The sequence below is a fragment of the Ammospiza nelsoni genome, chromosome 10, assembly GCF_027579445.1.
Source record: "Ammospiza nelsoni isolate bAmmNel1 chromosome 10, bAmmNel1.pri, whole genome shotgun sequence".
Taxonomy (NCBI): Eukaryota; Metazoa; Chordata; class Aves; order Passeriformes; family Passerellidae; genus Ammospiza; species Ammospiza nelsoni.
In genome coordinates, this window is record NC_080642.1 from 21156169 (window position 1) to 21179572 (window position 23404).

Here is a 23404-nt window from a genome sequence, read left to right on the forward strand (position 1 = left end):
GGCGGGCGCGGGGGGCCGGCGAGGGGCGGGGGCGGCGGCGGAGCCGAACGGAGCCCGGGGGAGGCGAGGGGAGCGCGGCGAGCGCGGCGGAGCTGAGGGGCGCTGAGGTGAGAGCTGAGGGCCCCGCGCCTCCTGAGCCCCCTGGGACGGCCCTGGCAGCGCCGCGGGCCGGGCCGAGCTGAGCCGGGCCGGGGGGCGGCCGCAGGGCTGGGCCTACCGGGACGGGGGGCGGTCGGACCGAGCTGCCGCAGGGCCCGGGGGTTGGCGGGGTACGACTCACCTGGGACCCCTGGGGAGCGGCGGCCGCGAATGTGCCCCGATGAGAGCTGCGGTGGAGGTATCGGCCTTCTCTGTAGGGTTATTTGATCGCCAAGAGCGAAGTTCCTCCTCTGGTGGAATGAATGGGCTCTGGCTGCTCTTTAGATCTGGGTCAACAAAAATCACATGGAAAACATAACGTGGTTGTAAAAAAACAAAAGAAGGTAAAACCACTAGAAACAAGCGTTTGTTGTCCAGTGGTTAAATAAATGCACGGACCTTAGGGCAGCGAAGCGGCTGCTGGGCTGTCACGCAAACCCCATGTGCTTTTATTCCCAGCGTCCCAGTCCCTCCAACACTTTTGTGCTACCATTTTTCGTCCTTATCTTAATTTTCTGCTGATGTGCTGCCCTAAGCAGTGCTGTGACACAGGCTGATGCGGGCAGTCACACCACGGAGGGTTAAGGTTGGTGAGCACCGTGGGTGTGCTCTGAGAGCCAATTAAATATGTTGCAACCTGTTTTAACTTAGTAATCCTTCTTTTAAAAAGTCTCATTGTGTTATTTAGGTTGGAGCAGACCGGTCAGCACCGTGGTGTCGCGAAAGCTCCGCTTGGGTACTGAGCTGTCCTGAGCTGTGGTGGTGCCCGATTTAACTGGACACCGGAATTTCAGGATGATCTTCTTGCTTGATGCGTTTCTGCTGCAATGACACCAGCAACCACCTCATTCAGGGCTTGTTTTTGTTTGTTTCAGGGTGTCCCTGCAGCATGGCAGTGCAGTGGAGCGGTGGCCATTCCTGCTCCGTGCTGTGCCTGGCCGTGAGCACGGAAGGGCTGGTGGCCTCCGGCGCGGAGCGGGGCGAGCTGGCGCTCTGGGACGGCGCGGGCTCGGCCGTGGCTCAGCTGCGGCTCCCGCAGGCGGAGGACGTGACCTCGGTGGTGTTCTCGGCCCGCCGGCCCAGCACGCTGTACACGGCCCACGGAGAGACCATCAGCGTGCTGGATGTGCGCTCCCTGCAGGAGCCCCTGCAGCGCTTCCACGTGAACGAGGAGGAGATCAACTGCCTGTCGGTGAACGACGCCGACAGCTTGCTGGCTGCCGCCGATGACTCGGGGGCCATAAAGGTTGTGGACTTGGAAAGCCAGAAAGTCAGCCGGTCCTTGAGGCACTCCAACATCTGCTCGTCTGTTGCCTTCCGACCTCAGCGGCCTCAAAGCCTGGTTTCCTGTGGGCTGGACATGCAGGTGATTTGCATACATGTGCACGGGTATTAATGAAGTGAAACAGTAATTAGCCACCTGTGTAGTGAGGCACCCACAGACTTTCACCGAGCACGAAGGTGTTCAGCCTGCAGTCACTGTGAAGCTCCTCACTATTCTGAAGTAGTTTTGGGGCTATTCTGAAATAATTTTTCCTCTCAGCAGCTTCTGCCCTGCTTTTGTCTTCACTGATATTTACAATTCAAAAGTGAATGGGGTGAGGGGAATTCAGAATACACTGCAAAGCTCACTTGTGCTGTATTAGCTCTTTGTTGGACTGAGCAAAACCAGCAGCTGTCCCTAGGGATCAGTTGTGGCTGCAGATGAGATGCAAAGGATGGTGAGGAGAAGGCACAGTGCTTGAGGCAGGCAGGTAGAGCAGCATCTTTCCAAGTAGAACATATCACTGTGAAGACAAGTCATTTTTATCATTTATCCTTTGTTCTGTTAGCATCTTGGAAGTATGAAATGTTCTTTGCCTTTTAAACCTTCCTATTCTCATCAAGAGGAAACTTTGTCCTTTGCATTCTGAGAAGAGCCATGCTGGGAGTTAAGCCCAGAACAGATATTTTTCAGTAATTTCTTTCCAGTGGTTGAGGCCTGACCACATTCCTGGTTTAGCCCTATATGAAAACTGTCACTTCTCAAAGGTTTCTGTGGTTCCAGTGGTGTCAGGGTGAAGTTTGTGTGACAGCTTTGAGCAGTTTCACCTTCTGTTCTTGAAACCAAAGTACATCTCAAACCCATTAGAGCTGATATTTAGTATAAACTGTATTTTTCTGTGTTAAAGCCATGATGATAGATCCTGTTTGGGAGGAGTAAACACTCAGTCCCTCAGCTGGCTTAATTTTGGTCCCTAAAATGCAGATACACCAGCTTGTGGCTGGAAACTTTTAATCAGAATTGTAAACATTTATGTACAACTCAGTACAAGTGAGCTGATTCTTTTTTTGTGACTTTTTAGTGTTAGTTTCATTTATTGTAGCTCAGCAAGTTGGTTTTTGGGTGAAAGTCAGTATCCCAGAACAGGATTTCATTAGTGTGCTTTTGTACAGTGAAAATAGCATTGTTCTGCATTGAGGCTGCATTTTAAGATCTATCATTTCCCAAAGGGGAGCTTAGCTGCAGAACTCTGAAGCCCTGTGCTGCACCATGCCTTTGGACAAGTTATGAGCTCTACAAAACATGTTCTGGGCTTGTCAAACCCTCAGGGAAGCCATGGTTGATGAGAACTGAAATTCAGGTTGCTGGAGTTCTTTCAGGAGTTTTGATGAAGCAGGGGAAATACCATGAGGACAGAAAATACTTAGTTTGCAGAAAGCTCTTCAGCAGTTGATGGATTCATCAGATTGTTGCAGTCCTGTCTCTGATAAAAGCAGGAGTATTTTCTGTAAGCATCACCCAGCCCCTCTGATTTACAGTAAATCACAGTTGTTGTGGAAGTAGTTTTAGTACAGCAGCCACAGCAGTAACTGAAACAGGAAAGTGACAGGAAATATGTTTCAGATGTTTTAGTGTGATTTGGATCCCAGAAATGCAGAGCCAGGCTCTTTTGTGAACTAAATTTAAAGACTCCTGTACTTACTGGTGATTACTACTGAAGGAGTATTTTTATTAATAACAAATTGAAGCTTAGCTTTATGAAACAAACAGTACACCAGTGCTGCATTAGACTGACTTGTGCTTTTTTGATCTGTTGCCCTTGAGGGTGCTCATCGTCAATTCCGATCCTACAAAAGTCTTGAGAGCATTATTTTTAATTGCTCAGTATAAATCTGTAGTGCTTGAACTGCTGTACAAGAGACACAGGATTCTTCACTGGGGGCTTGGATTTGGGGTGGCATTGGAAAAAGAAGTCTAAAAGTACAACCTGCCCCATCTCAGTAGGTAAAGCATGCCCTACTCCATAGCACAAACCAGATCTACCCACTGGATATAAAAATAAATACAAATATGCCTGTTTAAAAACCACAGCCTCAACTGCTGTTTGCCTTTTGCTGTCCCATTTTTCAGACACGTTTGTGGAAGTGACTATTATAGGCCAAGTAGCAGAGACAGAAATGCAGAATGATAATGATCTCTATTCACTGCTAGGGTTTCCCTGTCCCTCCTTCTCAATAATTGATGTGCAGGATGTCATGATTACTACTGCTGAGATGAATGCAAAAGCTTTTAGAGCAGTGTTTGCATCTCTTCCGTGGTCTAAAGGTCTGAGTCATTGACTGCAGAGTGTGGTGGTGGTGGGGCTTTGCAAAGCAGGCCAGAAAAATTTGCTATATTTATTAGAGCAAGTTTAACCACATGCTTTACACCCCTTGGAGCCACACACAGCCTTTGCTCTGCTAGGACAAGATGTGTGGTTGCTTATTTTACTATTAAACATCCAATTTGAGTAAAATACACAAACTATTTTTTTTTCCAGGTGATGCTGTGGAACCTGCAGAAAGTTCGTCCCTTGTGGACCACAAACCTGCAGGAGTGTGAGATGGAGGAAGAGAGCCCCCAGTCAGCTGGGCAGTTCTTCAACCCACCTCTTGCACATTCCCTGTCCGTGGCCTCCTGTGGCAACATCTTCAGCTGTGGAGCTCAGGATGGAAAAGTCCGACTGTTCCGAGTCACTGGGGCCAGGTTTGAGCATGAGCTGGAGTTCCAGGCTCACAGCCTGGGAGTCTCACAGGTGCTCTTTATGCCTGAGGGCTACTGCTTGTTGTCTGGAGGAAATGATGGGAAAGTCTTGCTCTGGGATCTCAGCAGCAACATTGGGAAGCAGCAGAAAAGTCCAGCAAAATCTCTGCACAGGAAAAAGGCCCAAGCAGCTGCTTGCAGCAGAAAAGATGGGAAGCTCAACAAAGCAGCCTCCAATGAACACCCTGCAGCTGTGCCAAAGCTCAGCATTGAGCATGGAGAGAAGGTGAACTGGCTGTCGTGTGCAGAGATCAAAGGCTCCAGGAGAGTGTTGGTTGCTGACCAGAGCAGCTCTGTATCAGTCTATCCATTGCCAGAACCTTAAGGCACCCAGGTGTTACAGAATCTGGGGGATTAAATCACTTCTGAGAGCCAGTTACATGCACTGACAGTGACCTGGGCAGGGAACCCCTCTGGTGCCTGGGAAGGGAAGGGGTTTGCTGTGCACTCCTGGTGTCCCTGGCCTCATGCTGGTTCTCTGTGGCTCACACAGCCACTCTCTCTTGCAGGGTTGGCAGCTTGCTGCTTGAATTTCAGTGAAACGGGTCTCTATATTTAGGGGTAACATTAGTTCATGGCTAAGCTGACGTAATTAAGGCTGGAGGAGAAAATTAGTGCTCAGGAGACACCCACAATGCCAAGTGAGGCTGCTGAGCAGCAGCAGGGCTGTCACTGGCTCAGCCCTAGGTGGTTTGGGCTGTTGCAGTGCTCTGTGTGATTTCTTGCATAAAGCTGTGTCCCAGCTGGCTTAAACTGGGCATGGTGGAATCTGGTTTTCACCACACTCTGTCAGCAGCTGCATAGACTAGAGATGCATCAATTAACAAGTAATCAAATTTGTTTCCCTGTGGTTGCCAACTGAATTTTTTCACTGCAGCAAAAGAAGGAGCAGGGGAACTGTTACACCTGTTTGCTGGGTCAGCTGTCAGTTAGTTGTGTATATCAGGGAAAAAGAACTATTACACTTGTCTTAATAAATGCTTTCTCTCTCACTCTTCCCTTGTCCTTAGAATCACTCTAATAGTGCCAGACTCACACAAAATTGTGTCCAAAAGTTTGTTGTACCCCCATCACAGGGTGAATACCAAGGGCCAAAGGCACAGCTTCTCCTTAACCAAATACTTCCTGTCTTCCCAAAGGTTTGAAACACAATGAGCAGAACTTGGCTTGCTAGAAGCTTCCCTTCATTTGCAAATTGAAGGTAGGAAGACCTAAGTGGAAATGTTACAGCTCTGGGCATGTTCAGTTCATGCTGGATTTCCCATGAAGTGGGCAAATAATTTTTTAAAAAGGGGATTTTTCCTAGGTTATCCTTATCCTGTCACAGAACTGAATTTCTAGTGCTGGCTGAGGACCTGCTGCACTGGTGGGAGGTTTGGGTTTGTGCTGCTGTGTTTCACCAGCTGGGCTGTTACCAGACTCCTATTATATTGAAAAAAATTTCAGCTTTTTTTTTTTTTTTTTTTTTTTTTTTTTTTTTTTTTTACATACTAACTCTGGAATATCATTATCTGGTTGTGCTGCCTCTCTCCACCCTTTATGGAAGAGATTGCAACTGTCTTGGTTTTGCTCAAAGCAGCTCCTTGCATCCAAACACAACTCATTCTCATCCAAATCAGATTTTACCTTCATACCTTTTTAAAAAAAACAAAGGCAATCTGCTTGTACAGCCTTTCCCAGCAGGAGATTTTGGCCCAAGACATGATTTGGTGGGCACGACAGCAAATTGAAGCCAAAACACAGCAATAAAATAAAAAAAGCAGAAAATTGTGGTTACTCCCTTTTGTGTTAGCTGTAAATTAGCTCATCTGTGAAGCCATGGGATCAGTGGGGCAGAGGAAGGGGCTGTGTGGTTCAGTGTGTGACATGTCCATGGACGTGTGTTGGTGCATCCATGACCTATATTTGGATATACAGGCTATAAAAAGCCTGGAACAAACAACCTCCTGCAGGACTCGGATCCCCTGTCCCTGCTGCCGGCTGCAGGAGAGAGGAGCGAGCCCACTCCAGCTTTTATTCCTCCTCTTGGTTCTCCAGGACGATGGCGAAGGGCAGCATCTCCCTGCGCTCCCTGAACGAGACCCTGAACAGGTCCTGGGGGCTGGGGAGGGACAGGGAGGGCTGGGACATGGGACACCCCACCAGGGTAACCTGGGCTTCTCTGGGAACTCCTGTGGGCAGCAGGGTGGGGTGTAAACAGGGAGGGAGGAGCTCATGAACAGGCTCAATCTCTCCTTCACCCATTGGGGAGGAAAGAGGGACAGAGGCACCAGCTCCATGGTGGTGTTCATTCCCTGGCTGCCATCCTGGCTGTTTGCTGCAGGATTTGGGCAGTTGCTCCATCACACATGGGCTGCAGCTGCATGAGGGCACTTGGGCTCTTCAGCCTGGAGGAGGCTGAGGGGAGACCTCACTGAGGTTTGCAGCTTCTTCATGAGGGGGGAGGAGGACAGACACTGATCTGTGTGGGGACCAGTGACAGGACCTGGGGGAATGGCCTTAAGCTGTGTCAGGGGAGGTTTAGGTTGGATATTAGAAAAATGTTCTCCCAGACCATGGTCAGGCACTGAAGAGGCTTCCCAGGGAATGTCACCAAAGCTGCCAAAGCTCAAGAAGCATTTGGACAACGCTCTCAGGCACAGGGTGGGATTGCTGTGGGGGCCAGCAGTTGGATCCTTGTGGATCCCTTCCAACTCAGTATATTCTGTGTTTCTGTGAAATTCAGGCTTGCTGTTCTAATTGGAGATTTGAGGTGAACTTCTGATTTTCAGACCATGCCTCAGAGTCTGGAGAGTTCAAAGATAGGGAGTAAGTGGTTATCATGAGCAAAAAAAAAAAAAAACCCAAGAATGGATCTTTCTTAAAAGTTTAAGGAAAGCAAATCACCATCACTGGGGAATCAGGTGGTGCTGATTCACCCTCCATTTCCAAAGCCTGCACTTGGCAGAGGAACGTGACCAACAGGTTCATGGACTTCCTGAAAAACAATCCAGCCTCAGCTGCCCCTGCTGGCACTGCTCCGTGCTGGGCTGTGCAGCAGCAGGCACCAGTGGGGGTGGCTCAGAGCAGACATAAAGATGTGAGCATGGATCTTCAGGAAAAAGAGTCAAAAGAGGGTCTGAAATTCGCAGCAGTTAAAGGCAGGCAGGATACTGTCCCTACTCTGGATTTTCACATTACTGGGAGGGCGGTAAGGCCCTGGCACAGCAGCTGTAGCTTCCCCTGCATCCCTGGAAGTGTCCAAGGCCAGATTGGATGGGGTTTGGAGCAACCTGGGATAGGGGAATGTGTCCCTGCCCATGGCAGGGGGTGGAATGAGGTGGGCTTTAAGGTCCTTCCAACCCCAACCATTCTGGGATTCTGTGACATATTACATTTAAAGGCAAACTATGCAGTGTTGAGACATTTAAAAGTCAAATCAGGTGTCAGACATACAACTGTGGTTTACCTGCAGTGAAAAGGATCCCTGTCAAGAGTATCCCAGCTGATGGGATGCAGTATTTCTGCTCAGAAAATGAATGATTATGTGTTGACAGACAGACAGGTGACAGACTTGGAAAGAAACTGCTCCTCTTGTTGAGATATTGCTCATACTGTTGGTTCACCCACAGTCTTTGTGACTCTGATTCACACAATGGTGAACACAAAAGTAGCAATTGGAGACCTGACCAGAGGGAGAAACAACTCCTGAAAGAAAAAAGTGAAAATTAATTCTGTGGGAAACTGCTTGGAGAAGTGTGTGTCTAACATACCATGGAGTGAGGGAATGGGGAGAGCTTGGAGAAGTGTGGGATGCTGCACTGGCCTGGAAAATCAAACCCACAGAGTGACAGCTCCAAAATGTCCTTTTCTGCAAATGCCTGAATAGCAGAAGTAAGGTTTCACATAGAACCACACTTGCAGAGAATTGGGAATGCTGGAGCTTCTACTGCATGGCTTCCAAGCATGTTCTGTGTGCTAATGACAGGAATTTGAAAAGCTTTCTGGTAAAGAATGGGGATGTGGTTTGTGTGTACACTAGTCAGAGGTAGAGGTCACTGACTTAGTGGTAACTTCACTTGCACTAAAGGAAGAAGTGTTCAGAGGTCATGATGGAAATGAAAACAGGAGGTTTAATCCATTTCTTCCTCTTTTCATTCCAAACTTAGATCAAGAGGCAGCAGCACTCAGTCTACCAGAATTCACTTACAGCTGTGGGAATTTAGTGTGGATCTACTGTGGTATAACTGAACAGACATTCTTAGATCCAAAATCGGCAAATGCTGAAATGTTTGTTGCAGGTGCTTAAAAATACAGAAGATTAATTTACAGATAGGCAATAAAAACAATGTTTGAGAGACAAGACTGGTCAAATAGTAAAGCCTTGGACTGGAGGCTGCTGAGGAACTGCTGCACTGAGAGTAACATTAGTGATGAGATCTTAGATAACTTCACTCTGACTTGCAGAGGGGGAAGTTGGAGAATGGGCTGTGAGGAAGCTTATTTACCATGATAAAAAGCTGCAAACCAACACTTCACTGGCAGAACACTCATTATCTGACAGCCGCTCTGAAAGTCACTCATAGCAAACCCCAACTCACCTCAGTTTCTGCTCTTGCTCTCTCTGTGCTGACAGATTCAATCCAATTATGACACATCAATCCTTCCAGTTCTTCTCAACTCCCTACATTTCTACATGTCACCAGCTTAGTTTTCCAATTAAAGTTCTATTTTTGTCCCAAAATTCTTGCTGAAGCAAGAGGAGTCCTACACCAGAGAGAGGAACTTCACCAGGCTGCAGAGGAAGCCTCTAGCCTCAGGAAACAACAGCAAATCGTTAGACAAGGATCTGCACAATCGGCCAGACAATGAATTAAGGGCGGGGATACTTAGTAAAATATGCCACTGTTGAAGTGTTTATTTTCTCCTCATTCAGGTCAGCTGCAGACAGAATCCAAAGAAGGGTGTGGTTTGGAGAAGGGGGAGGCAGGAATAGAGGCCGGCAGGGAGAGGGAGGAGCTGCTGATAGGAAAAAATGGCATTTTTGGTCCATCTCTTATGACAACAGGCATTAAAATACCGTGGGATACATGTGAAAGAATGGGAAAACATTTGAAGGGTTTTGTTTTGGCTTTTTATCTTTTAATGTTATCACCAGCTGCTGAGTACTTTGTCCTTACAGAAGCAGTGGAGCAAACTAGGAATGAAAAAGGGGAAAATATGTAGGTAATAATATTTGCTGATAGTGTAGCTATTGTTAGCTGACACAGCCTGAAGTTTTGCCAGTAAAATAAAAAGAAAAATCACAAAAAATTTTGTAAGGAGTGGGTGATGCTCTGCTAGTAAATCACTATTGACTACATAGTACTGAGATAGTTGTTCAGTACTTAGGAATGAACTTTGAATTATTTACATTAGCTTTCAGATCCTCAGGATTCTCAACAACACACCTCCATGTCAATCAGGTAACAGGAAAATGTGGAGAAAACTATATTTATAAAAACCACCCACAGTGACAGAAGCCCAGCACACCCTGTCTCCCCAGGAAAGAGAGAAATGGTACAAAAATAAATCCTGGCATTCCCTTGTACCTTGTCTCAGCACAGCAAGTTCTTTTAAACAAGGCAGTTTTCTTCAGCAAAAGTGGAATGGCTTACAACTCAAAACCCCATCTTTATAATTTACAGTTTTAAATAGGAAAACCATAACAGATACCAAGTAATGAAAAAGCAGTTAATAAATACAAGCTATGCAGTAATTTTTATCACAGTCATTCCACAGAAGGACAGTCCTATTAAAAAAACCACTGCGGGTGGCTTGTTTATTATTTGTATAATTTTTAACCAGACAAGTAATGGTAAGTTCTTCTCAATGTTAAATGAAAATGGCTCAAAAGACATTACAAATAAAAGCATAAATCACCTCAAAATGTGCTAGAGAAAAACCTATGACACTGATAATGCATATGGTTGAGAGCCACAGATATATCTACATACTAATTTTGCAGCTGTATTTGGAGATGTCAGGATCTTTGCACCAAGAAATAGCCAAAAAGAAGTGACAAAACTTTGACTTTTAGTGTTGTTTGCTCTCACAAACCATGGGAGGACCCCCAGAACGGGGTGTGAAGCTGTTCACAATGCAATGCCGCAGCAGAAAGTTCCAATTCCTTCCAAAATTCCCTTACTCTCGTTTTCCACCGCCCAGAGTAGAAAGCAGGCTGCTGTCCCTGGAGGCTCGGTTCGCTCAGCTGGACTCCAGCCTGCAGAGCCTGGAGCTCGAGTTTGACCGGCAGGAGGAGATGCTGGAGGAGGACCTGAGGCGGGATGTGCCCCGGGCACCTGCGGCCAGGTGAGCCCGGCCAGGGAACAAACCGGGAAAAACGCCAGTCACTTGGTTTTAACATCTTAATAGTAATAAAATGATTATAAAAATAGTAATATAATTAGAGCGGTAATAATTTGGATAAGGACAATATGAGACAATAAAAACAAAGAGTTATGGATGTTTGGATACCTTTTTCTGGGCAACGTAAGCCCGAAAAAGGACACACATTAACAGAGGATTAACCTTAAAAATAATAACCTGTTGCATATTCATCCATCTGTGAAAAATGCATGTATTTTATTTTTGCCTTTTTGCAAATATTAAAATGAATATTGTATATGTTGTGTTAGAAAGCAATGCTGTATTAATTCTCTTAAGTAGTGTGTTAAATATAGTTTTAGGTTACAACAAAATGTTAAAATAGAAATGATGCTGTGTAAGATACTTTTTTTAAAGAAAGGACTTGCAGGGAGATAGCAGCCACAGGACACCTGAATCTTTCAGAGAAAAAGAAATTATTGCCCTCTTATGAGAAGAAACAAACTTCTTCCTGCCTTGAAGGTGCTGTTAGGATTCAGAGGAAGAAGCTGACCATGACCAGACAGAAAGAATCCTGTACTTGAATGGAATTTATGTATCATGTATGAGGTGTAGGAATATGCAACAGGTTAATGTTTTTAAGGGTTAATCCTTTGTTAACGGGTGTCCTTTTTCAGGCTCGTGCTGCCCAGAAAAAGGTACCCGGACATCCGTAACTCTTTGTTTCTGTTGTCTCATATTGTCCTAATTCAAACTGCCCAAATTATTATTACTCTAATTGTATTAATATTTTTACAACCATTTTATTACTATTAAACTTTTAAAATTCTAAAAACAAGTGATTGGCGTTTTTCACACATCTCATACATGATGCATAAATTCCATTCAAACACAGGATTCTGTCAGGTCAGTGTCAGCTTCTTCTTCCGAATCCTGACAGCTCTTCAGGGCTGAGCGAGGCAGGAAGAAGTACATTTTTTCTGATAAGAGAGCAATAAATTCGTTTTCTCTGAAAGATTCAGGTGTCCTGTGGCTGCTATCTCGCTGCGAGTCCTTTTTTTTTTAAAAAAAAAAAGTATCTTCCATAGCATAGTTTCTATTTTAACTTTATGTTATAACCTAAAACGATAGTTAACACACTACTTAAGAAAATTAACACAGCATCACTTTTAAACACAACACATCTAATATTCATTTTATATTTGCAGAAAGCCAATCATAAAATACGCATTTTTCACAAAGCCAGGGAGCAGAGCCCGGCTCCAAGCCCGCCCGGCCTTGGGCACTGCCAGGCCCGGGGCGGCCACGGTGTCCCGGGCTGGGCACGGCTCCCCGGGCCAGGCTGTGCCAGGCCTCAGCAGCCCCACAGGGAAGGATTCATCCCTGCCATCCCACCTAACGCTGCTCCCTGGCCGTGGGAAGCCATTCCCGCCCGACCTATCACAACAGCCGAGCCCGCCTTCCCTCTGAGAGCCTCTGTGTCCCAGCAGGCTCGGCGGAGCAGGTGGAAGAGCAGAAGGAGGAGACAGAAGAAGAGGAGGGGAAGAAGGAAGGAGGAAAGGAGAAGGAGGAGAAGCAGGAGGAGGAGGCGGAGCCGTGAGGCGGGCGGCGGGAACAGCTCCTGAGTGAGGGGCGGGGCGCAGCGCAGCCGCCATTGCGGGAGCCGCGGCTTTTGGCGGCCTCCGGAGCGGTGGGTGCCGAGTCCGCGCTGGGACCCTCAGGGGCTGGGGGTGACGGGGCCGCAGGGGGACCAGGGACCCCTTTTCCGTGGGCACCGACCTCCTGGGGGTTGTTTTTTTGTCAATAAAAATAGCGGAAATAATGAAACTGGCCTTAACGTGTATTTGTCTCCATGGAGAGTTCTCTGTGAGGAATGGCAGCCTTTTTTTTTTTTTTTTCCAAGGGCCTCCTGTCTTTGAAGCTGCCTGCTTAAGAAGCTTGTAGCTTTAATATCAGTGGGTTTTTTATTTTGCTGTATGTGTCTTTGTTTTCTCTCCTACAGTATTGCTGGGCCAAGTGGAAAAATCGCGTGAGGAGACAGATGACCCCCACAGTTACAAGTCATACAAGAAGGTGCTGAAGTTATAATTCTTCATTTATCTTAAGAAAAAAAGGAATTTTAGCTTTGTAGTTCTAGCTTAAGCAAGCAAATGAATGAGGAAGAACCTGCTCTGCTCTGTTGTGTTTCACCTTCAGAATAAGCTGGAAGCAAGCTTGTGCCAAAAGCAGCTCTCAAAGGATGTGCATATACTGAAAAAATGAGTGAATGGAAGGTGAAGGTAACTGGAGCAACATATCCAGCGCCTCTTATCATAGATAGGGAAAAGAGGAGAGTAACAGCATATGTGCATATACTGAAAACATGAGTGAATGGAAGGTTAAGGTAACTGGAATAACACATCCAGCGTCTCTTATCATAGATAAGGAGAAGAGGGGAGTAGCAGAGGTGGCTGGAAGAACTCTCACCTTCTTTTTCCCCCTCTCCTTACCACCTCTTTGCTATCCCCAAAGTATCTGTTTCAGCTCAAAGGAAGGTGCAGTTGGAAAACCTGCTACAGTTTTTCCATGACTTCTGTAAAGCTCTGCTTCTTCCTCAGGAATCTCTCAGGCCCAGAGAAAAGCAACCACTTAAGCAGGCTTCTAAATCCACGAAAATTTTCTTGAAGTAGCTGTAAAACATTTTCTATTTTCCTTTATATTTTACTTCCCATAAGGAACCTAAATGTTTCTTTTTGCTTTCAGGCCCTGATGCTGTCCTAGTGCTGTTCCTCTGCCTCGAGCTAGCATGTCGAAGAAATCCAAGGCCCCGCTGTCCTTGTCCGACTGCCTGTGCCAGATTTGCATGGAGATCTTTGTGGAGCCTGTCACGCTGCCCTGCAGCCATACCCTGTGCAATTCCTGCTTCCAGATGACAGTGGAAAAGGCCAGCCTTTCTTGCCCCTTCTGTCGGCGTCGGGTTTCCTCCTGGGCACGCTACAACACCCGCAGGAACACTCTGATCAACTGGGAGCTCTGGGAGAAGATTCAGAAGGATTACCCGGAGGAGTGCGAGCGCAGGATGAACGGACAGGATTTGGATGAGGAAAGTAAGTGAAGTGTCACTTGTCCTGGCATGTCTCTGCTTTGCCACAGGAATTGCTGTGGGTGGCTTCAGAGCTGTGGGTAGGGATATGTGTTACTGCTGCTAGAGACAGAGGTCTCCCGCAAAAGTGACAGGGGAGAGGTGGGCAATGCCTTCTTCATTTGTAGTACAAATGATAAAAAAAAATTGTCTGGTGATTTCAGTGGGTATTTGTTCATGCCTTTGGTGTGGGCTATTAGTGCCTGGCCTTGTTCATTGCTCATTTGCAGCTGTTGTCATCCCCCAGTACTTTAAAGCCTTGATTGACCATTAATTTTTGAAGCCTGTGTAATATGCACTTGAAATCCAGCACCCACCATGTGTGCATGTTTTCATTGTAGCATCTGCATACAGAGTCTTTGAATCTGTGGGTGTTTCTTTATCACTGTCAAGTGAGTGAAGTGGTGAAAAGATTTTCATGTGTTAGTTGGTTTGGATCGAAATTCCAGGGGTTCAGTCAATGCAAGAATCTGTGAGCTGAAAATTGTGGTGTCAGAGAGAAGGAAGTGAAATCTGATTAACTTTTTGAAGGAGGATTTTGGGGTTTATGATGTTGCAAGCGCTCTTGGGGGACGTTTTGATAGGTTGGCCTTAGGGAAATGTGTTCCACAAAGAGAGTGAGATACACAAATTATGGTCAGGGTACCAACAGAGAATGAATGAGAGAATGATTTGGGTTGGGTGAGACCTTTCCACCCTGGCCTTGGACACTTCCAGGGATGGGGCAGCCACAGCTTCTCTGAGAAACTTGTTCCATTGTATTTGCTCTTTATACAGTGCTTGGGAAACACTGCCTGTTCCTGCCACTCTGTAACACCACACTTCTCTACTGTGTAAACTTTATTCCTTGGAATTTTTTGCTTTATTCCTTCCTTTTTTCAATCACAGCACTTGATTTAAGTCAAATCATTCCCATGACAGGGGAATAATGAATCCTTTGTTGTTGTGGTTAAAATCCTTTGTTGTTGTTAAAACTCTTTGTTGCTGACTGTCACGACTTTGGTTTTTTCCTCTCCTTCCCAGTCTGTGTCCCCAAGCCACAGCACCAACTGAGCAAGCCTGGGGAGCTGAGGCAGGAATATGAAGCAGAGATTAGTAAGGTAAGTCTAAAAATATGTTTAAAAAGCATAAATGCTTTGTATCCAGTTATTTGAATTGTTCCTACAAGCAGCTGTAATTTTATTTAATAATAAAGATACTGCAAGAATCTGCAGCTGCAAGAACATACTGGTCACTCCTGAATCATGAATTAAATTGGTGGGAGAGATTTCTTTGTATTTGACATGAGGTGATCTATATATCTGACATTCTTGATCTATACCTCTTACCTCATCTCTCAGTCAATGTACATAAAAGTAGCAAATATAGAAATTTGAAACTGTTTGGACTTTGGTTTTATATTTGTCTTCTTGACTTCCATCCAAGTAAGAGACTGCAACTAGATAACTTTCAGTAATGACCATAGAGATTTTCTCTGTTCTTTGTTCACTCTGTTACCTTTGCATATTTGAAAATCATGAAAAGATTTTAAAGAATTCTCAATTTTGGCCTATTTTAGGATTCTTCCTCCTTAATTCAGACACAGTAGAATTAAGATTTCGAGCTGGAATGTGTGGGAATGCACCTTTCCCTGAGAGCCCTTGCTGGTGATTACAGGATCACATGAAGCAGAGGACTGGGGGGAATTTCCAAAGAAAGATTTACTCTTGAAGTGCTTTGCTGTCTTTGTGGAGTTGCTGGTAACTGATCTCTCAGCGTGTCTGCTGTAAGAAAGGCAGATGTAAAATTCCTGGCCTGCTGCTTTGGGTTTTGTGTGTTTCAAGAGAGGAGCACTCTTCTAAAAGAGAGATGTGCTGTCTTTGGGATATATGATAAAAGCAGGTTGAGCAAATGCTGTTGGACAGCTGGCATCCAGCCTTAGACAGAATTCTGATCCCACTTTCTCTGTACAACTTGGAGATCTTAGCTTTGTTACTAACACTTTGAGAAGGTGAAGAATGGAGTTTACCCTTGCAGGTTAACAGTATAATCTTAGAGAAACCAAAAAATTTGTCACTGTGGTCAAATCCAAGGCTCTACACACAGCACCCATGTGATCCTCACATCTTTGAGACTCCTGCAATGAAATGCTGCTGAATGTGGTGAACAGTGAGTGGTTCACATTTAAGCAGTTTCAGCTGAGAGGTCCTGGTGTGAAGTGTGGCCCTGCAGTGGTGACCAGGTGGATTTTTTCAAACCCCTGCTGTAGGTGGAGGCAGAAAGGCGAGCACATGAACAGGAGGAGAACAAAGCCAGTGAGGAGTACATCCAGAGGCTGCTGGCTGAGGAGGAGGAGGAGCACAGGCTGGCAGAAGAGAGAAGGAAGGAGATGGAGAAGCAGCTGAAGCAGGATGAAGAGCTGGCCTGGCAGCTCAGTAACAGCCTGGTGAGTTAGGATTGAGTGGGACAGCAGCAAATATCAATATAGTGCAGGCAACTTGGACTGCTCAGAGCAAATGTTAAAATTTGGAATAGTTTAAATTTATTTTAGTTTTAGTTGAAAGCTGGTGTCACTCCCCAGTACTTTAAAGCCTTGATTGACCATTAATTTTTGAACCCTGTCTAATATGCACTTGAAATCCAGCACCCACCATGTGTGCTGCATGTTTTCATTGTGAAACATTTTAAAACATTGATTTTCTGCTGTATGCTTCCTTTTCCTCATCTTTTTAAAAACCCTTCTTTGGAAGAAATGAATATGTGTAATCCATACATACAGTGAAAATGTACCTTACATTTTGGGGTTTTTTTTTGTTTTATTAATTTGTTTTGCTTAGTTGAATTTTTGCTACCCAGTGATGAAATCTGTGTACGTATTTGAGCAAAGCTTCCTGTCCCTCAGTGTTAGATCCAGGAAGGTGTAAGGAGCAGGGAACATTTCTTTCTCTGTAACCATCTGTAACTCACAGTTCTAGAATTCTTTGGACAACAGTAACAGATTCTGCAGCAAAACCCAAGTAGTTCCCTGAGGTTTCTGCAGTTTGTGTTGTGTTTTGCTTTACTTAATGCTATTTTTACTTGTCTGGAAGAATGAAGATCCTGAGGGACACGTGCCTGGCAGCCCATCACCAGCACACAGCCTCTCCCTTCAGACATCCCCACTGATCCTGAGCAAGGCAAAGAACAAACCAAGCAACTCTGGAGACATTCAGAAGTAAGAGACTCAGCCAAGTGTTTCTTTAATTATTGGCCTTTTTCAGTGTCTCTCTGCCCCATTTGCTTCTTTAGAATGCTGTAGACCAGCTTCCTGAGATAACTGGGGACAAATGTGAAGTTTTGAAGTTTAAAACATTTCCTCATAGGAGGAGAAGGGAAACACTTGCCTTCTTGTTGTTTTTTGTTTGTCAGAATGAGCCTGAAGACCATGAATAATGCAAAGGACTGACAATTCAAGGATAAAATGTTTATCTTGTTTTTCTTTTTAAGGTATCTGTCTCCAAAGAATTCTGGTATGTTGGGATCAGCATTGTTCTCCAGTACCACAGGAAGAGGAGGGAGCAACTCTGTGTCTGGGGTAACAGGAATAATTTTATTACAAATCTCACAGTTGGCAATTATGGGATATTTTCCCCTTGCCTGTAGGGTTCCAGTCCTCTATTCCCCTTGCACATTGGCACTGGGCAGGTTATACTGCCCTTTTTAAGCTACTTTTGGTATTCATGATTGGCAATTCTGGAGCCTGCTGGAGGAGGGTGCACCCTGATTTGCATCATGCCATGGCTGTCTGATCATTCCTGTAAGGCCTCCAAAGATGATGAGCAGGCTTGCACATTTAGTCTGAATCACTTACAAGAGAAAAATGCTGTAGAGGTTTCAGTCTTTTAGCTGGGATTCTGCATTATTATTAGCTATTTCAAATATTTTTATTATTATTGAACAGTTATGTATTTTTTAAAAAGAGAAATATCTGAGTTGCTGTCCCAGAGCACTCAGGGGCAATGCAGCCATGAGAAGTGTTTGGGCTTTTGATAAATTTACTTCATTAGTGGTGTCTCCCTTTTCTTCAGGAGACCAACAGCAATGAAGGCAGCAGTTCTGCAGTGCAGGATGAGCAAGAGGAAATGCCAACCCTGTCTCCACAGCTGACCAGTGTAAATAAAGATTCTGCAGCTAAGGATTCATTTCTGGAATCGTGCATGAACTATTTCAGTGCCTCAGCTTTAGGTGAAACTGCCACAAAGCAGGAAAAAACACCAGGACCAAATGGTTTAGAAGATGGAGTTCCAGATGCACTTCATGGAACAGAAGAGGAAGGGTCTAGGACAGTTCTTATATCCAATGGAGGTGATGATGGAATTGAGTCAGACAGTGGCAATTTGACAGATGTCCAAAGGGTAAACCTTGAAGAGGCTGATGAAACTTGTACCTCTGGTCAGTTAGGAATGAATTGTGTGATGTCTGACAGCCAGACTGTGTTGCCTGGTCTGGGGAAGGAGGCTGGACACTCAAATGAAGAGACACCAGAAAGGCCAAAGAACTCTAAGGAGACCCCCAAAAGGAAGCTAGTGGAAGCCCCAGCTGATGCCATGATTGACTTGGACATGCTTGATAAGAGGAGAAGAACCTTTTCAGAAAGTGCAGAAGACCAAGGAGAGCAGATGAATGATTTTAACTTGCAGACACAAAGAGCCTTTGAGCAGGAGTTCTATGAGAGGCGCAGGCAGGAGGAGCAGGACAGGCTCTTGGCCCTGCAGCTGCAGAAGGAGCTGGACAAGGAGGAGAGGACACTGAACAGGCAGAAGGGCTCTCCTGACGAGTATCTGCTTCGTACCAAACCACCTCGCTCTGGGAAAGACTCTGCTGCCAGGAAGGGAAGCTCCAAAGGGGCAAAAGACTCAAAAGGATCAAAAAGTCAGGCTGAAACCAATCACCACAAGTCTAGGAAAGGTTCCTGCAATGAAAACTGGCAGTCCCCTGGCAGGGTCCGGGTGAAATCCCCCAGCATCAAGGAAGGAAAGGTTTTGAATTGTGTGGTTAATACCAGTGACACAAATGATATTTGTTCACTGCCTAAGAATAAGCAAAAGACAATCCTGCAGATGTTTAAAAGCCCTGTTGCAGAGTAGATCAGAGCCATGGACACCTGGTGGAATGGGAATGGGAACTGTGGTGATGTTCTCCTGTGCTGGCAAAGCTTCCCTATGCAGTTTTGAGTGGTTGCCTTGGAGGGGAACCACTTTGGGCAGCAGTTCTGTGAGTTCTGAGAAGTTTTAGCAACATACACCGCCAGAATGTAACATTTTTTAATTGTTCCTTTCTTGAATTATTGTTTTCTAGCACTTGCAGCACTTCTTGCAGGAATGGGAGTATTTCTTATTTTCTAACTTGCATTTACATGGTTTGGAGTGTGAATACTGGTAGTGTTGGAAAGCAATAAGTGATGGTCTGATCTGGAAATGAGAGTCCAAAGGCTTTAATGGAAAAGATGCACATTCCATGGAGGAAACAAATGAAAAACGAGTTTGTATTCCCAGCTGGCTGTCAGCTGCAAGATTGAAGCTTCCCTCAGCACAAGCACTGTTCTGTACATTGAAGCACCTTGCTGGAATTCAGGCTGTTGCTGCAATTGCATTGTTGGCACACCCATTAACAGGAGTGTAAGCAGACAGCCACTTTCCCTCTCAGTGTTAACCCTCCCTTCAACAAAAAGGAAACAAACAGGTCATTGTCCCTGCCAAAGCCAAGGATCTTCCATGGATGCCAAGGCTGTGGGCTCCCATTCACCTCTGCTCACAGAGATCCCTCCTGCAGATCCCATTTTCCCTGTTAAGAACAAGATACTTTTGTTTTCTTGTTGTTAATGTCCTGTTAATGATACATATGAATGTACAATGGTGTTACTATACTTCATGCAGTTTAATTTTCATACTCAAACTGGTTTGAGTGTGATTAAAACAATATTCCAAAGCCAGTTATGATGGAGAAAGTTAAAAGGGAAAGAAGCAACAGAAGATTGGAGTTGTCAGCAATGACATAATGTAATTAGAAATTCACATAACTGCCCTGCCTGGCTGTAATTGTTCCCCTCCATTTTTAGAGGCACTACTAAATACTGTTCCTGTTGGGTTTAAAACTAAAACAACTCAAAAAGAATTGTAATTTAGACATGGAGGTGCTGAGGCCTGTAGGAAGTTGAGGCTGGGGAAGAGGCAACCAGATCCTACTATGCAGAGGAAGTTTTCTTGTTTCATCTGTTTTATGAAACCATAATTTGGCTTTTCTTTGCTTCTTTGGAGCTACTTCTGCACTGTCTGTGTTTGAAATGGAGCCAAGTGCCAGCTGCAGTGCTGAAGGGTTTGTGTTAATCATCAAAGTCAGCAGATGTTTGAGTTCTGTCCTTTTTTTGAACCCCATTGATGACTTTAATTCTGTTCTAGGACATTCATGACAGACTTGTTTCTTCAACAGCATCTTCTGATGGTTTAAGTTTAAAACACCAAATTTTATGAAAAGCATGACCAGCACACTGAGCCAAAAATATGATTGTTGGGATTTTTTTTTTCCTCAAAGCCTGCACATCTCTTATCATTGGTGGGCTCCTCATAAATAAATAAATAAATATTTGTTCTGTTCAGAGATGTTTTTGGAGAAAATTACAACAGGTGACCAGTGGCAAATAATTTGCTTTTTCTCCTGCTGCCTCAGCCATTGTTCTGGAAGCTTTCCTTCAATATGGGTCTGTTTCTCCTTAATCCTTAACACAGTTGGGATTATTTTCTGATTTACCCATGATGTCAAAAAAAATTAATTAAAGGATTTTTTTTTAAGGCAGAGCTACTGACTGTTTCCATGCTGGTGACTCAGCCTGTCCAGTCAGGGTAAGCCTGTAAAAAAAACAATCCCCATTTTCAAAGCTGAATGCAAAACAAAACAGGACTCAAAATTTAAGGATTGATTGTTAGATAAAACAAATCTTAACTGCAAAATGTACAAAACCTGTCACCTATAGCAGCAGCCTTATCTGAGGTGGGATGCTGCAAGCCCCCAAATGATCCCATTCCTCACTATATCCATGGCACAATAATGCTCACCAGGCATAATTTGGCTTATTCTTTTAGCTCTTCATTGTTAGAGGGTGGAATTTGACTGAGTGGATTTTGGTTGTACCGACAGCTTGTTTCTGACCCTGTGGTCTGGAAGCTTTGAAGGAGGTGAGATCAGCTTTGTTTTACTGGTGTTGGTGAAGCAGGAGTCTGTATTTGAGGTGTCTGGCTGGTGTTACAGTTCACTGCTGCTCACCTGCCTTCAGCCCTGGTGATTAATTTGTCTTGTTTGTGAACAAGTTCAGCTCATCCAACTGCCAGGAAAAACAAACCAAGTGCCAAAACCCCAAATACCTCACAGGCTTGGTTGCTTCTCTGAGCACCAGAGCTGCTGTGGGGATGGGAGGCAATAAGAGAGGGAGCAGATGGACCTGTTTCCATGGCAGTGAGGTAATAAATTCTTAGAATTTTACAGAAATCTCGGCTTTTTGTGGTACTCAGAGTTGACAAGTGTTACTGGCAAGGTGTTCAGCAGCAAGGCAGCCACATTCCTGCTGTGTCTGGAAATTGGAAGGGAGTAAAACATTCCTTTCCTGACATTCCTTCAGGTGGCCTGGGGATCAGAAACACCTGGTACAGTAGGGTGGGGGACAAATTCAAGGGTTTCCTCTTCTGGCTTTGTGACAGTGATGGCAGGGGTGCCCTGTGGGTGCAGATGAGCTGTTCCTTGAGCACCTCAGGTGCTGCCCCACAGAATCCCAGGATGGGCCAGGCTGGAAGGGACAGTGTGTCCATCTGCTTCAGCAGGGCGATCCCAGAGCCCATGGCACATATTGTCTGGGATATCCCCAGTGAGGAGACTCCACACCCTCTCTGGGATCTGTTCAGGGCTCGGTCACTGCCCAGGAAAGTTCTTGCTCATGTGCAGGTGGAGCTGCCTGGGCTCAGTCCCTGCCCGTGGCTCCGGTGCCATTGCTGGGCCTGGAGCAGAGCCCGGCCCTGCTCTGCCCCTCCCTGCAGCCAGGGCCAGCCAGGGCTGAGGGCCCCTCTCAGCTGGGGCTCCTCTCCAGGCTGGGCAGCCCCGGCTCCCTCAGCCTTGCCTGGGCACCCACACGCTCCAGGCTCTTCAGCATCTCCACAGCCTCCCCTAGACCTGCTCCAGCAGCTCCATGTGTCTCATCTCCTGAGGTGCCCAGAGCTGGACACGGCACTGCCAGGGCTGCACAGAGGGACAGGATCAGTCCCTGACCGGCTGGCAGTGCTCGTCCCAGTGTCCCCAGGCCACCAGGACACTCTGCCGCCACAGGGACAGCTGGTTGCTTATTGGAACCCCGTGTCCTTCCCCGCAGCGCTGCTGTACAGCGGGTCACCCCCGGCCTGTGCCGGTGATCCGGGCTGTTCCTGGGTGTCTCCCTGCTCACAGCACCCGGCCCGCCGCCTGCCCAGCCCCTCGCTGCGCCATGGGCCTCTGTGGTGGGGTAAATCCGCGTGGGAACCCGGGTGCGTGTCCTGGGCGTGCCGCTCCGCCTCTCAGGCCCGTGTGCCCCGTCGGAAGCGGCGGGTCGGGAATTCCGGGGGCATTCCCAAGGAAAGCCGCTGAGGCAGCGGGGGGGTGTGGGGGGGGGAAAAGGAGGGCGTTGCCACGGCAACTCCCGCCTCCCGCGCGATCTGAGGGGCGTGGCTTGTTACCACGGCAACCGAGCCTCCCTCCCGCCCCTCGGTTGGCGGCGGGCGGGGGAAGGGGCGCGCGCGCGGCGGGCCCCGCGCATGCGCAGCGCGCGCCGGCCGGCGGCGCGTGTGTTGTGGTGCGGCGGCGGCAAGATGGCGGCGCCCGGGGGCTCGGCGGGCGCCGCGGCGCTGAGGGCGCTGGTCCAGCAGTTCACCGCCATCACCGGTGAGTTCGGGGCGCGGGGCGCGCCGAGGCCGCGGGGCTCACGCGGGAGGGTCCCGCCCGGCCCTCTCCGCCGGCGGGCCGGGGGCGGGAGGCGCGGGCCGAGGCGGAGCGGTTCCGGGCGCGCTGCCCCTGCCCTCAGAGCGCCTCCCGCGGGGCGCCGGCGGTGCCGGGGCGCGCCCCGGGCCCGGCCCCGCTCTCTGCGCGGCGGAGATCTCGCCTCCTTTTGAGCGGCGGCTCGGAGGCTCCTCGGTTGTCCCGGTGGCGCGGGTGCGTGTCCTGCTCCCTCCTGCCCCTTCCTTCCCTCCCTCCCTCCCTCCCTCCCGGCCGCCGCTTCCCGCTCCCGCCGGTGACTCTGACCCGGGAGCGGAGCCCCGAGCCCGCCTGTGAAAAAGCAGAAATATCCCACAACGCGGGCGGTTCGAGTCGGGAACGGGGAGAGCTGGTGGCTTTTCCGTGAAGTTCGCGTCAGGTGACAGCTTCTGCTTCACGCTGTGTGCTCGGAGCTCTTGACCCACTTTGTGTTTAATCTGCTTCGCCGTAGTTACCCCTGGCTGGTGGCTGTGCGTGTCAGATGCTGCGGGAGGGGTTAATAAGATGTGTCAACTAAACAGCCAAAGGGAAATGAAACTGCTCTAATTCCGTTGTCCATACCAGCTCCGTTTCAGATTGTGTCCGTGTACTTGGACACACTCAGATCCTCGACAGGATGCTAGCAGGGAAATTATTGATCTCTCAGCTATTCCTACAGAATCTTTATGGAGTAAACCCTTTGAAGAAAAAGAATCTCTAGCAATTATATTTTCGGTAGTATGTGCCTG

General features: G+C 47.0%; 3 protein-coding genes across 6 annotated transcripts in view; all 3 read left to right on the forward strand.

The window, feature by feature from the left end:
• Nucleotides 1-37: 37 nt before the first annotated feature.
• WDR53 (WD repeat domain 53) lies at nt 38-5943 on the forward strand. 3 transcript variants are annotated; one of them, XM_059479139.1, is made up of 4 exons: nt 264-337; nt 1014-1504; nt 3942-4430; nt 5344-5943. In XM_059479139.1, the coding sequence occupies exons 1-4, from the start codon at nt 310-312 to the stop codon at nt 5347-5349; spliced, it is 1014 nt and encodes a 337-aa protein (XP_059335122.1). In that variant the 5' UTR covers nt 264-309; the 3' UTR covers nt 5350-5943. The 3 variants fall into 3 exon arrangements, with proteins under 3 accessions (XP_059335121.1, XP_059335122.1, XP_059335120.1); XM_059479138.1 differs by lacking the exons at nt 264-337; nt 5344-5943 and adding an exon at nt 38-107 and having other exon boundaries at nt 3942-5196; XM_059479137.1 differs by lacking the exon at nt 5344-5943 and having other exon boundaries at nt 3942-5196.
• A 223-nt stretch (nt 5944-6166) lies between these two features.
• Nucleotides 6167-20285, forward strand: RNF168 (ring finger protein 168). Of its 2 annotated transcripts, none has more exons than XM_059479561.1 (10): nt 6167-6295; nt 10391-10534; nt 12040-12239; nt 12552-12622; nt 13292-13635; nt 14694-14770; nt 15919-16095; nt 16739-16863; nt 17136-17223; nt 17717-20285. In XM_059479561.1, the coding sequence occupies exons 5-10, from the start codon at nt 13335-13337 to the stop codon at nt 18773-18775; spliced, it is 1827 nt and encodes a 608-aa protein (XP_059335544.1). In that variant the 5' UTR covers nt 6167-6295; nt 10391-10534; nt 12040-12239; nt 12552-12622; nt 13292-13334; the 3' UTR covers nt 18776-20285. The 2 variants fall into 2 exon arrangements, with proteins under 2 accessions (XP_059335544.1, XP_059335545.1); XM_059479562.1 differs by having other exon boundaries at nt 6179-6295; nt 10396-10534.
• A 2215-nt stretch (nt 20286-22500) lies between these two features.
• The window catches only part of UBXN7 (UBX domain protein 7), a 28314-nt gene continuing 27410 nt past the window's right edge, over nt 22501-23404 (forward strand). The window contains exon 1 of the mRNA XM_059479505.1: nt 22501-22586. Coding sequence (XP_059335488.1) covers nt 22514-22586 — 73 coding nt within the window. The 5' untranslated portion in view covers nt 22501-22513. The remainder of the gene's footprint in view (nt 22587-23404) is intronic.

Coding starts and splice junctions, on each gene's coding strand:
- WDR53 (XM_059479137.1), top strand. CDS start 310: ATGTGCCCCGATGAGAGCTGCGGTGGAG. Junction 338..1,013: donor CGATGAGAGCTGCGGTGGAG/GTATCGGCCTTC, acceptor TGTTTGTTTCAG/GGTGTCCCTGCAGCATGGCA. Junction 1,505..3,941: donor CCTGTGGGCTGGACATGCAG/GTGATTTGCATA, acceptor TTTTTTTTCCAG/GTGATGCTGTGGAACCTGCA.
- RNF168 (XM_059479561.1), top strand. CDS start 13,335: ATGTCGAAGAAATCCAAGGCCCCGCTGTCCTTGTCCGACTGCCTGTGC. Junction 14,771..15,918: donor ATGAAGCAGAGATTAGTAAG/GTAAGTCTAAAA, acceptor CCCCTGCTGTAG/GTGGAGGCAGAAAGGCGAGC. Junction 16,864..17,135: donor AACTCTGGAGACATTCAGAA/GTAAGAGACTCA, acceptor TTTCTTTTTAAG/GTATCTGTCTCCAAAGAATT.